Source organism: Perca flavescens, chromosome 10 (genome assembly GCF_004354835.1).
Source record: "Perca flavescens isolate YP-PL-M2 chromosome 10, PFLA_1.0, whole genome shotgun sequence".
Classification (NCBI taxonomy): domain Eukaryota; kingdom Metazoa; phylum Chordata; class Actinopteri; order Perciformes; family Percidae; genus Perca; species Perca flavescens.
In genome coordinates, this window is record NC_041340.1 from 6,033,930 (window position 1) to 6,047,081 (window position 13,152).

A 13,152-nucleotide genomic window follows, 5' to 3' on the forward strand; every position below is an offset into this window, starting at 1 on the left:
AAAAATAATTTTGACTAGGGCTGGCCAAGTTAACGCGTTATTATCGCGTTAACTCATTAATTAATTATGTTATTGCGCATTAACGCAGGATTTTGTTTTTTTAATAAATATATATATATATATATATATATATATATATATATATATAACAAACGGGATAACATGAATGCCCTGGCAGTGGCAATAAGCTTTACTTTTGTATTTGCTTTGATTACATTGTTTAAGTTGAGATTTACACTAAATATTTTATTTAACTGCTACTGTATAAACCAAATGCTGAAGTGTTTTCAGAACAAATGTTATGGCACTTTCGTTCATATGGCAGAACATTTAAAATAAAATTGTGCTATACACTACTTTTGACTTCATTATTGGATTTTGCATATAACAATGCGATTAATCAGGAAAATCATGCGATTAATCACGATTAAAACTTTAAATCGTTGCCTAGCCCTAATTTTGACATTTGGGTATGATTTGTTAATAATGCTGTACTTTTAAATGTATTTGACCTACAGTTTACAAAGTGTTTAGATTGGATGTTTTAACAAATAGTGTGTGGTAACATTTGTCAAACAGTGGGAAGTACTCTTTATGCCATTACTTTGTGCTCCACTACATTTATTTAACACCTACAGTATAGTCGTTACTTTGCATTAAGATTTTACAAGATTTTACTGTACAAAACATATGGTCAACATATAAAATTATAGATTATACTTCCCAACAGGATATAAAGTAGTAAAAGAAAAACATGAATGCACCCATAGGATTAGGTCAATAACAATAACCACTTGTACTTTTGATACTGTAAATATGTTTTTTTCTGATGTATACTACTGTATATCTTTTGTGTGGGATTAACAGTTTTTTGTATTCAATTTTAACATAACAAACCAAACATTCAATTTGCAACATGAACATATCCCCCCCTCGTTGCGACCACCCACCCAGACAAAAATCAAGAAAAGATGACACAGTAACTGGAATATTCCAGACCATACAACAAAAATAAAACAAAATAGATAATAAACTATATACCGAATAAACATATGTCTAAATAACAACGCCATAAACCATACTATTGGATAAAAAAAAAAAAATGCTTTTAATGACTTTTTCACATTCTGCTTTTGCTACTTTTACTTAAGTGAAGGACCTGAACTTCTGACTAGGGCTGGGCGATATAGAGAAAATCAAATATCACAATATTTTTGACCAAATACCTCAATATCGATAGCGCAACGATATTGTAGTGTTGACTTTTGGTGCTTTCACTAAATATTTACACAATGAGATTTTTGATAAATAATCATCAGTAATGTGGATATAATGACTAAGTGGGTAAAGTGAAATAATAGAACAGCTACAACTCTCAGTCTGGTAAGTTCAGAAAAAGTACATCACTTTACTGTAATGCAGCCTTTAAAACCAGGAAAAGACAACACTTATGCCACATTACGATATTATGATATCCAAAATCTAAGACGATATTGAGTCTCATAATCACGATATCGATATAATATCGATATACGTATTGCCCAGCTCTACTTCTGACCCACTGATGGGAAGTGATGCGTTTACAGTATGTTTTCACTCGGTTTAGGACTGAAGAAGGCAGTTAGCTTGAGCAATGATGGCCACCATGGCTGGAGAGAAAGAAAAGAGTGTCGCCTACCTTTTCCTTTTAAATGTTTCCGACACCTGCCACCAGTAATGGGCTGTTAACTCTCTCTTTCTCTGTCTCTCTATGTCTCTCTCTCTCACACACACACACACACACACACACACACACACACACACACACACACACACACACACACACACCTGTGTCCAGTCTCTGACTCAGTTCCTGGGCTGGTCGGTGCTGAACACCGACACCTACGACAAGATGAACAAGCTGGAGAACAGGAAGGACATCTTCCAGGACATGGTGATGTACCATGTCAAGTGTCGCAAGGATGAAATCCAGCACATTCTGGTTAGTCCAAAAATGTGCGAAAGAGGTTCCCTGGTTCTCTACAGAGATTGATATATCGCTGACATGTTTTTGAGGCGGATACGAAGACTTTTGGATTGAATATGTATATATTGCACTTTTTTTCATTAGATTTTAGTTTGTCCCACATCATTGTACTTTTGGCAGGTTGGTAGAGCCTTGTGAAATGACTAATTATTTTGTTCTTTGCTTTACTTGGCTTGAGTTTCCTACGATATGTAAAAGTGGCTATAATGACAACAGACATATCTAATTTCCCACATAAATTAAAGCTTAGAGAGTAAAGTTTAATTTAGGGGGAAGAAAATATGTCCGACTACAACAGCACATTTGACAGGTTTGTAACCAGACGTTTGTCCTTTAATTACAATTTCAACAGACATTTTTTGTTTAAATTAGGGACAGCGGGGTTTTGGTTTAAAACTAAATAAAAAACACATTCAGCGGTCCAATGATAAGATGAAGAATGTATTTTCAAGTAAATACGGGAACATGAGACAGAACACCCTATTTACATAGTGAATGAATCCATGCTTTCTCCTTTGATATTTGTGCTCGGTTGATATGGATGACATAAACAGGAGGAGAGCATCGTTTATAAGCTGAAATAAGCTGTCAGGTTTTCTATGAGGTGATTTGTCAGTGGACAGAGAGAGAGACGGAGAGAACAAAAGCAGAGGAAGGTGACCCACTTTGACCTCAGATCAGGAGTCGGGTGATTGATGCTAAACCATTTCATCCAAGGTGAGCGCTGATCTTGTGTGTTTTCCCAGGACACCAGGAAGAGATGGGGGAAGGAACCGGATGAGTGTGAGGAGGAGGAGCTCCAAGAGATTCTGGTAAACAACAAGAAACATCCAGCTTGTGTTTCCAAATGTCTTTAAATCCGATCATCCATGCACGAATGAATGCATTTCCCTCGGTGCGACGTGACTCTGTGAGGGTGGAAAGAAACAGGTGGGAGTGTGAAGTTGGTGATGAGTGATGAGGGTATTATACCGACTCTACAGATTAAACCTGGGACCTTTTGTGGTCGGGTTGGCTCGGTTGGTGGAGCAGGCTCACATATGTGGAGGTTTACTCCTCGACGCAGCGGCCGCTGGTTTGACTCCGACCTGTGGCACTTTGCTGCATGTCGTTCCCCCTCTCTCCCCTTTCATGTCTTCATCTGTCCTGTGGAAATGAAGGCCTAAAAATGGGAATTTGACAACATCGACAACTTCTCAGTCCCTCCCCCCTTTCCGCTACTGCCCAAAATGGTCTCCTAAGCCCCTCACCACCCCAAGGGAGAATGAATGCATGTGCATGAGCAGTGATTAGGCTCGTTCGAGATAAACTGCGTCTCGCCTGTAAAGTAGACGAGAGCAGGCGGCAGCAGCCGAGGGCGGTGACAAAAATCCGCTCTCAAGTCGGACAGTTTTCCAGCTGATTCCAGCAGCCTTCAGGCTGAACAGGAAGTGACACAAACACTGTGATCGGATTCCGATTTAATAAAATCTTATCAGACTCATATATCAGCTTGTACACAGTCTCCAGTTGATTTTATTATGACAGAGTAGCTGTCAAAATGCTCTACATGTGATCTGTTGCTGATTTTAATTAACAACAGACTGTAGATGATCTGTAATCTGAACAGATTTAGTCTCTCTGACTTCTAAACGTCACTATCAGCCTCACAACATGTGTTCTGTAAAGAAAAAGGCTTTAAATCGGACAAATTGCAGTTAAAATCCCTCCGATTCAAAATCAATAAAAAGTTTATATAAAACGTCATCATGTTGAGTCGATTCTGAACCAATCAGCTGTTCGATCAGCTGAGAGGCTTGCATTTCCCAGCATGCACTGGCTCCGCCTGGGCCCACCTGGCTCTTGAAGTTGGTGAAAAGCAACTGCGCTGCCTGCGTCTCAGAACTGCGGCCGCCTTGGTCTCGTGAGATTATCGTCGCCCATGTGTGCATGACGTCAGAGCAAGTCGGGATCAAGTCGGACACAAATCTAACCGGCATGTATTGGGGGCCGATCGCCGGTGATCGATTCTGCGCTGACCTGGCTCATCTCAAACGAGCCTATCGACACACAGTTGACAATTGACACACCCCCTGGCCCTGATTGGTGCATCTGAACAGCTGTAGGTGGTGCCAGAGGAGCCGTTTTTTTGTATTACCTGCTTCATGTAGTTCTACTGGAACATAGGGTCAGTTTCAGCAAATATGACAGAAAGTTAGTTTTATAAGTCTTACCTACTGCACCTTTAATACAAGACAGTTCTGTGTTTATTTATTCTAGATATGACAATGTTCACACTAAGATCCACATCAAGCCACAACAAACATCTAAAGCATGCATACATTTGCCTATCTCTGTTCCACAGTCAGAGGTCCTGCCAGACTCAAAGAAAGTTGAGCTCTTTGAGTTTCACTTCTATGACTTTCATCACAGCGAACTGGACCTTGTGAAATGTGGCATCAAGATGTACTACGAACTTAAAGTGGTGGACAAGTTTCACATTCCCAGAGAGGTGGGTGGGTGCGTGGTTAGATAATCAATTTGTTAGTTTTTTTACTGTCATGCAAAGATAAGTTAAAAGCAGAAAAACCCTGTGTTGTGCAGGCCCTGGTGAAGTTCATATACTCTCTCAGTAAAGGCTACAGGAGGATCACCTACCACAACTGGAGACACGGATTCAACGTGGGACAGACCATGTTCACCCTGCTGATGGTGAGACACGCACATATAAGTCCTCATCAATCCCTCTCCTCCTGCTCTCAATCTTCTCCTCCTCCTCCTCATCATCTTTCATCTTTCCTGTTCCTCCCCCTCTCTGTGAGCCAAAGTGACAAACATTCTTTCTCCTCCTCTTTCATTCCCTCATCTGGAATGAGATAATGAAAAGTAATAATGAAAAGTATATACCGTACATATATATATATATATATATATATATATATATATATTGTGTGTGTGTGTGTGTGTGGGTGGGTGAACATACAGCAGAGAGTACCGCTAAACCTCTCCACAGCATGGAAAGACTAATCCCAACGGGAAAATACACAGAAAACATGCAGTCAGGTTGTGTAAGCATGCAGATATTATATTATTCCAACTGTATGTCTAAAGATGAATAACTGCTCTGAGAAACTGACATTTGTTTTTCTTTTGCTGTTACCGAACCCATTGAAAGAGATGATTTGCTGCAGCAGCAAGTACAAACAACATACAGAGAAAGCTTATACAACCATAACTTTATACAAATAATAATAACGCAAATGCAAGTGTTTTAAATGAAGTCAGTAAGATGTTTACTTCCCCATTGCAGAAAAAAAGAGCACATAGTCCATGGACACAATAAAACAAGCACCTGTAGACCATCATGTCCTCTTTGCTGGAACACAAATTGCCTCGTGTGTGTGTGTGTGTGTGTGTGTGTGTGTGTGTGTGTGTGTGTGTGTGTGTGTGTGTGTGTGTGTGTGTGTGTTTTTTAACCAGTTCAAATGGCTGCATTTGTTTATGTGCTGCAATGGCATGCATATTCTCATTTGTGATATCAAACTCATACCTAACTTGACCGTGTAAATAAACTGTATCTCTTCTCTCTCTCTCTCTCTCTCTCTCTTTGTGACTCGTTTGTGTTTGTGTTCTTAGACAGGTGATCTAAAGCGTTACTACACAGACCTGGAGTGCATGGCCATGGTGACCGCCGGTCTCTGCCACGATATTGACCACAGAGGAACCAACAACCTCTACCAGATGAAGTAAGAGCTTGGGGTACAAAGGGAGAAGTAGGGGGGTGTTTCAGCATGTTGTTGACAAGTTTGATGCCTGCAGGGACTTCCAGCTTGAGCGTGTCTGAATTAAAACATACATTTGATTTGTATTTTTGAAAAGCAGTTTTAGATCATTTAGAAGTAATTTGTGAACTAGACTGTCCTTTGTGACTTTGGCCTATGTCATTTAAAATGGACGTGACTTGACTTTATACCTATTGGCTAGTTATCAGAGGTGTCAAAAGTATTCACATTCATTACTCAAGTAGAAGTATAGATACTAGGGTTTGAAAAGACTTTTGTAGAAGTTGAAGTATCAACTCAAGCTTTTTACTTAAGTAAAAGTGTAAAAGTACTGGTTTCAAAACTACTTAAAGTATAAAAGTAAAAGTAATGTAAGGCAGAGATCTTCAACAGGGGGTCCTCAGAGTCATTGCAGGGGGGCCTCCGAATTATTGTAAATTTTTGAGTCTTTAAAAAAAATAAAAAATAAAATGCCTTAACATAATTCCAACATATTATTAGCAAATATAAATTCCCACTGATGATAGGCTTACTGGCCTATAGGTAAGGTAGTCACTAAGATATCAGCCCACAGATACAGTTAATCCTAGATTTACTGTGCCACATACAGTATGTCACATACAGTATGTAACATTAAAATATGATTTATAAAATCATGCCAACAATTAATATTTTAATAGCTTATGAAAAAAGGTATGTAAGAAGGCTTTAGGTTACCCTAACAGTTATTGTAGGCCCAGTTTAATACGCAACTTAATTTCATACAATATGTAGTAGGGGGTCCCTGCTACATCTCACTTTAAGTTAAGGGATCCTTGGCTTAAAAAACGTTCAAGACCCTGATCAAGTGGGGAAATACCATTAAGGACAACAGCTTAACTCTAAAACGCGGGGACAAAATCATATGACTATAATAATGTTACAGTATATTAAAATAATACCTGCAAACTCAGAAGGGCTGAAAAAGGTGACACATAGGCTACATCTCTTCTGTGTTTTTCAGACAACAGCAGCTACAGTCTGGTGTCAGACTCCTCTCCAGTGAAATATAGACACACTTTTACACCGTTTAGCTCTCAGCATTTTATCATGTTTACTCCATCTTCTAGCTAACGCTAGGCTAACCTGCTTCCAACTGTAGTGTTGACTAGCGTCCCGTGCGGCGATGTTCAGTTCCCTCTAACGTCCGTTTTCGGAGCATCGCGCAGGCACCTAAGGCACCGAAATCCATGTTGCTATTCGGTCCGGTAGATAACGGTCGTTAAGGCACCGGTGGCGTATTAGCACCGGGTCTGTACAGGTGTTATGGATCGCGTACAAACCAATAGGGTGTCGGAATAGCTATGTTTATACTTCTCATCCAACCACAATCAAATTCACTCTCTCCGGATGGAGCGATTTGGATAGGGTTTTTGTGTGTGTGTTTTTTTGAACGATGACTGACGAGCTGGAATGAAAACAAGCCGAACTGAAATATGAGTAACGAGGCTATTTTTAAAATGTAGGGAGTAGAAAGTACAGATAATTGCGTGAAAATGTAAGGAGTACAAGTAAAAAGTATGCTGTAAAATAATTACTCCAGTAAAGTATAGATACGCAAAATTTCTACTTAAGTAAGGTAACGAAGTATTTGTACTTCGTTACTTGACACCTCTGCTAGTTATGTAATGCTTTGTGTTTACATGATTTCTGTTTATATTTATTTGTGGGTGTTGCTGCTAAACTGTATTTATTTAGCTTCTGTGTGCATGTTTCAATCTTTTAAGGCGTTACAGCCTCTTCTTAGAATTCATCATGCTGCAAATATTAGAATCAGTGTGAGAACACTGAGGCCGTCACAGTAATTGGCTTCAGGGTTTGATGAATGAGAACATAAAGGCTACTGAGGCAAAAACACACCAGCTGAGTAACAAGTCCTTTAAAGTGATGGTTCGGAGTAATTTCACCCTAGGGCCTTTGCACCATGACCTCGAGCCAAACACCCCCCCCAGAAGCCAGCAGGCAAGTGTTCATAAACTTCTGGTGTACTTACAAACTTTCAAATCCATCGTTTTATGAGTACATAACCTATTTGTACTAGTGTAGAAGTTTGGTATCATTTCGGGCATTATTAGTGGGGTCATTTACGAGATACAAACGTGGGTCCATTAGCCCCTGCGCTAATAAGCTATTCAGCTGATAATGCTACTCTACGCTAACTCTCCCAATGTTTAGACCCAGGTGAAAAAAGGGTGGGGTGTTTGGCTCAAGGTCATGGTGCAAAGGACCCTAGGGTAAATTACTCCGAACCATCACTTTAAACAAAGAGCCTGCACAATGCAATCCAGAACATGCATGTAGCTGTAGCTCACGAGTGATTTTCTTTGTTCTGATCTTGATTATGATTGCTGTTCTAAAGATTATGCTTGTTCATCATGCAGTGCTGCTGAGTCTGTTTGACTCTGCTAATGTTATTTTATGTTTGCTTTATGTTGCACTTTATGCTGCGAAACCAATTGGCCTTCGGGGACAAACAAAGATAAAAGTTTCGAGAGTCATTAGATACACACTGTAGCAGGCAGATCACTTCAATTCAAACAGGATCTAGATTCTTGTAAGTCTCATAGGAGGACTTGCAGTGCAGAAAGCTGTAGCCCATCAAAGTTAAACTACGAATTTAATATAAACTGAGGTAAAAACTTGAAAATCTTGAAATAAATGAAAGAAATCTATACAATCAAAGTGAACAGTGAGTAGAAATAAACAATATGATACATTCAAAATATGGTTTCATTTATAACTCGCTGCCTTGACCCAATTTCTTTCTCTGATTTTGTAAATCCCATCTGTTTGGTTATTCCGAGGCCGTTTTAATTGGCTGATTTCATTGACGTTTGGGTAACAGCAGCGACTCCTCCGGTGTTCAGACGGGCTGACCTCAGCTCTTTCTATGAAGGTAACGTCGCACACATGGAACATCAATGAGCTGTTATTGACCAGATACACCTCCAGCTGCTGATGGATGAGCTAATGAGAGCTGCCATTAGCTGTGGACACAGCAGGCCAGGCCCAGGAGTTCTGAGTTTACCATGCATGATTTATCACAGTGTACCCTCCCAACTCTCTCTCTGTCTCTCTCTCGCTCTCTGTGTGTCTCTCTCTCGCTCTCGCTCTCTCTCTGTCTATGTCTGTGTGTTTCCAGGTCTGGTAATCCTCTGGCGAAGCTTCATGGCTCCTCCATCTTGGAAAGACACCATCTGGAGTTTGGCAAGACTCTGCTGAGAGATGAAGTATGCTGCAGCTTACACACACATTCAGTACATGCATACAGGGGTGGGAACATGAACACCTGTACAATTTAAAGCAATACAACAGTCCTAAATATGAAGACTTGAAGCCCCACCCTTCTCTTAGCTAGCCACTCAACTAGCCTCTGTCAGTGAGGACATTTTAGTTTTTTTTTACCATTCAATCATTTTTCCTACAATTCTTAGGCTCGCTAATGGGGACAGCTGCAGTTGTTGGATACTAGTTTAAAGGTCCCATGACATGGTGCTCTTTGGATGCTTTAATATAGACCTTAGTGGTCCCCTAATACTGTATCTGAAGTCTCTTTTATATAGACCTTAGTGGTCCCCTAATACTGTATCTGAAGTCTCTTTTATATAGACCTTAGTGGTCCCCTAATACTGTATCTGAAGTCTCTTTTATATAGACCTTAGTGGTCCCCTAATACCGTATCTGAAGTCTCTTTTATATAGACCTTAGTGGTCCCCTAATACTGTATCTGAAGTCTCTTTTATATAGACCTTAGTGGTCCCCTAATACTGTATCTGAAGTCTCTTTTATATAGACCTTAGTGATCCCCTAATACTGCATCTGAAGTCTCTTTTCCGAAATTCAGCCTTGGTGCAGAATTACAGCCACTAGAGCCAGTCCCACAATGAGTTTTCCTTAGGATGTACCATTTCTGAGTCTGTAGCTATTGAGGAGGAGAGAGGGGGGGGCAAGGTGGAGGGTGGGGGTGTGGCCTTGACCAACTGCCACTTTGCTCATTTGAAAGCCACAATGTCTCTCTCTTCCTCATGGGTGGGCCAAATTCTCTGGGTGGGCAAAGCAGAGAAAGGCCTCCTTATGACCTCATAAGGAGAAGATCCCAGATTGGCCCATCTGAGCTTTCATTTTCTCAAAGGCAGAGCAGGATACCCAGGGCTCGGTTTACACCTATCACCATTTCTAGTCACTGGGGGACCATAGGCAGGCTGGGGGAACGCATATTAATGTTAAAAAACCTCATAAAGTGAAATGTTCATGCCATGGGACCTTTAATGTCCATTGCTGTAGTACGTACCCCTTTAGTTTTTAATACAGAGCGGGGGGGATCCCTTTTATTCCTTTTGAGTTGTTTGATGGCTTTACGTCACAGGCCGACCAGGGCTATGCCATTTGGGGAGGGGCCACTCACTGATCCCCCTATATTTCTGAAAATCCAGGCTGCCAGATGGTGTTGCTAAGAACTTGCAGTGTATAACTATTATCAGACCGGCCCTCGCGGCCTCGAAACACTACCGGCCCACTGGGAAAAGTCCTGACTCTCCCGATTTCCACTCCGCCTCTGGACAGACACCCCTCTACTTTCTTGAGCTACCTGGTATCATTACTGTTCTTTGACCTTTTTGACTTTCTCTGGTGTTTCAGTCGTTGAACATTTATCAGAATCTAAACCGCCGTCAGCACGACACCGTCATCCACCTCATGGACATCGCCATTATCGCCACTGACCTGGCTCTCTACTTCAAGTTAGTACAGCAGCATGTCAACACATGTAGCTAGTGTAACTCAGTCTGTGTATACATTATTACACTGCTTTGAATGCAATTTAGTCAGCCATTTACGACAAAGTAATGCCTTTTAACTATTGACACATTTAAGGGCCATTTCATATTGTTTAGTGTCAAATTTTTAGAATGATTTAAGTAAAAGATAAACACTGACTTCATAGATTGATTTTGAAAAGTCAAAAATTAATTAATTTGCTTTAATTAACCAAGCAAAAGTGGATTATTCAGGCACACGTCTTACTCCATATGTACCATAACATACAATGATAGATGGATGTATAAGATTTTGTGTTTTGATGTGCAGGAAAAGGGACCAAAACTGAATAAAAGTAAGACACTTTGTCTATTCTATCTATTGTCTACCATTGTCTGTCCCAAAACACAGCAAAACTTGTTGGAGTTTGCTCCACCAACCTTTTAAACATGTCTACAAAATAGTGCTATCAGTTAAACGCGTTATTAACGGCATTAACGCAAACCCATTTTAACGGCGTACATTTTTTTATCGTGAGATTAACGTTCTTTTTTTGCCTAGCAAACTTTGTAGTTTTTTTCACATGCTGTTGCAACAACTAGTAACATTAGAAAAACTACAACACCAATGAAATTGATGCCAATAAGATTCTGAATGGAAAGTTTACTTTAAAAAAGTTGCCAAATGGTTCCATTGACAAGACCAAATTATCTGTGTGTTTTGTCGTTGTGAACTGAGCTATCATCGCAGCACGTCCAGTCTGAAAAGCCGATCCACTTTTCCATGTTGATAAGAGCAGAGATCTTCAACAGGGGGTCCAGGACCCCTACGGGGTCCTCAGAATCACTGCATGGGGACCTCCAAATTCAGATACACTGTGCCACATTTATGTTGAGAATTAAAATATTATTTATAAAATCATGCCAAGAATTATTTTGATAGCTTAGTATTCTATGCACTAAAATGGTAACTATAAAGGCTTTAGGCCGCCCTACACGTTATTGTAGGCCCAGTTTAATATCCAACTTCATTTTATACAATATATGTAGTAGGGGGTCCCTGCTCAGTCTCTCTCTCAGTTAAGGGGTCCTTGGCTTAAAAAACGTTGAAGACCTCTGGATAAGAGCATTAAAATGAGAAAAAATAATGGGACAAAAAGAAAATCAAGGGAAATTTAGAATAGATAAAAATGTGCAGTTAATTGCGAGTTAACTATGACATTAATGCGATTAATCGCAATTAAATATTTTAATCGTTTGACAGCACTACTACAAAACAAAGAGAGTTGTGTGATGTGTAGGAGACTGTATGTCTTGTAAAGAACAGGTAATAAAGACATATCAGATGTATTGGAGTACTTTGTTCTTTCTGTTCAGGAAGAGGACGATGTTCCAGAAGATCGTGGACCAGTCCAAGACCTATGAGAACTGGAACGACTGGACCAAGTACATGATGCTGGAGACCACGCGCAAAGAGATCGTCATGTAGGCACACACACACACACACACACACACACACACAGATGCAGGTACCAACAGAGATGCACAGACATACAGATCTCATGTCTTGTATGTTGTTTCTAGGGCCATGATGATGACTGCTTGTGACCTGTCGGCCATCGCTAAACCGTGGGAAATCCAGAGCAAGGTACACATCTGTGTGACCTCTTCACACGGTTCTTATCATACTTCACAGTAGTTGTGGTAAAATGGCGCTCCAGCCTCACTTACATCCAGCCACTCACAGTAATAAGGCACACACTCGTACGCAGGCTCCCGGAGGGGCTCTGTGAGAAGGAAACCAATGATAAAGTAGACAGAGAAAGACGTTCTGTCAGCGCTGCCATTTATCTCAGCAGCATTCAGCAGTGATTCGTGACGACCTCATGCATCAAAAGCAACTTTCTGCTTTTCATTCCCCTCATCACCGCGTGGCAGCCTCAGTATTTTATTTCAGTTAAGTATGTAATATACACTTCGCCACTGAGCCTGCACACGCAGGCATATCAATATCAACAGAAAGCATCTCTGGCTGTTTGACAGGCGCTGCTGGAGGGTCATTTTTTACCTTTATTTGTCTGCAATTGACTGGAAACATATGCTCTTAATCAACATGTGCAGCTCATTCTTTTACACACACATAAGCTGGAGACTCATTGCAATAACGTAGAACCCATAAAAAAACCAGTAATGTTTGATGCAACATCTGCTGACAGATGTAAACATAGCAATTCCTATTCCTGCATAAAACCAGTAATGTCCGACGCAACATCTGTTGACAGGTGTAAAGATAACAATATTATTCCTGCATACAAAATTTTGTCAGATTGTCAGTCTGTGTGTGTGTGTGTGTGTGTGTGTGTGTGTGTGTGTGTGTGTGTGTGTGTGTGTGCGCTTTGGTGGGTAATTCTACGTCCTCTGCCTGCTAAAGATTATTAAAATAAGAAGTTCCAAGAAGAAAAGAAATCCCTGGTTGAGCTGGTCCCACCCTAAGACCTTTGTTCCAGCAGTAATGAGGGGTCACAAGTAGACAGCTTCATTTCAGAGGGTCACAAGCTAAAAGTGTTAGTGC

General features: G+C 40.5%; 1 protein-coding gene across 2 annotated transcripts in view; it reads left to right on the forward strand.

Moving 5' to 3' along the window:
• Nucleotides 1-13,152, forward strand: part of pde6a (phosphodiesterase 6A, cGMP-specific, rod, alpha) — a 53,678-nt gene that overhangs the window by 30,366 nt on the left and 10,160 nt on the right. For both annotated transcript variants that reach the window (XM_028589534.1, XM_028589535.1), the window contains 9 exons: nt 1,838-1,981; nt 2,773-2,838; nt 4,371-4,517; nt 4,610-4,717; nt 5,642-5,751; nt 8,969-9,056; nt 10,465-10,565; nt 11,958-12,065; nt 12,165-12,228. In XM_028589534.1, coding sequence (XP_028445335.1) covers nt 1,838-1,981; nt 2,773-2,838; nt 4,371-4,517; nt 4,610-4,717; nt 5,642-5,751; nt 8,969-9,056; nt 10,465-10,565; nt 11,958-12,065; nt 12,165-12,228 — 936 coding nt within the window. The remainder of the gene's footprint in view (nt 1-1,837; nt 1,982-2,772; nt 2,839-4,370; nt 4,518-4,609; nt 4,718-5,641; nt 5,752-8,968; nt 9,057-10,464; nt 10,566-11,957; nt 12,066-12,164; nt 12,229-13,152) is intronic.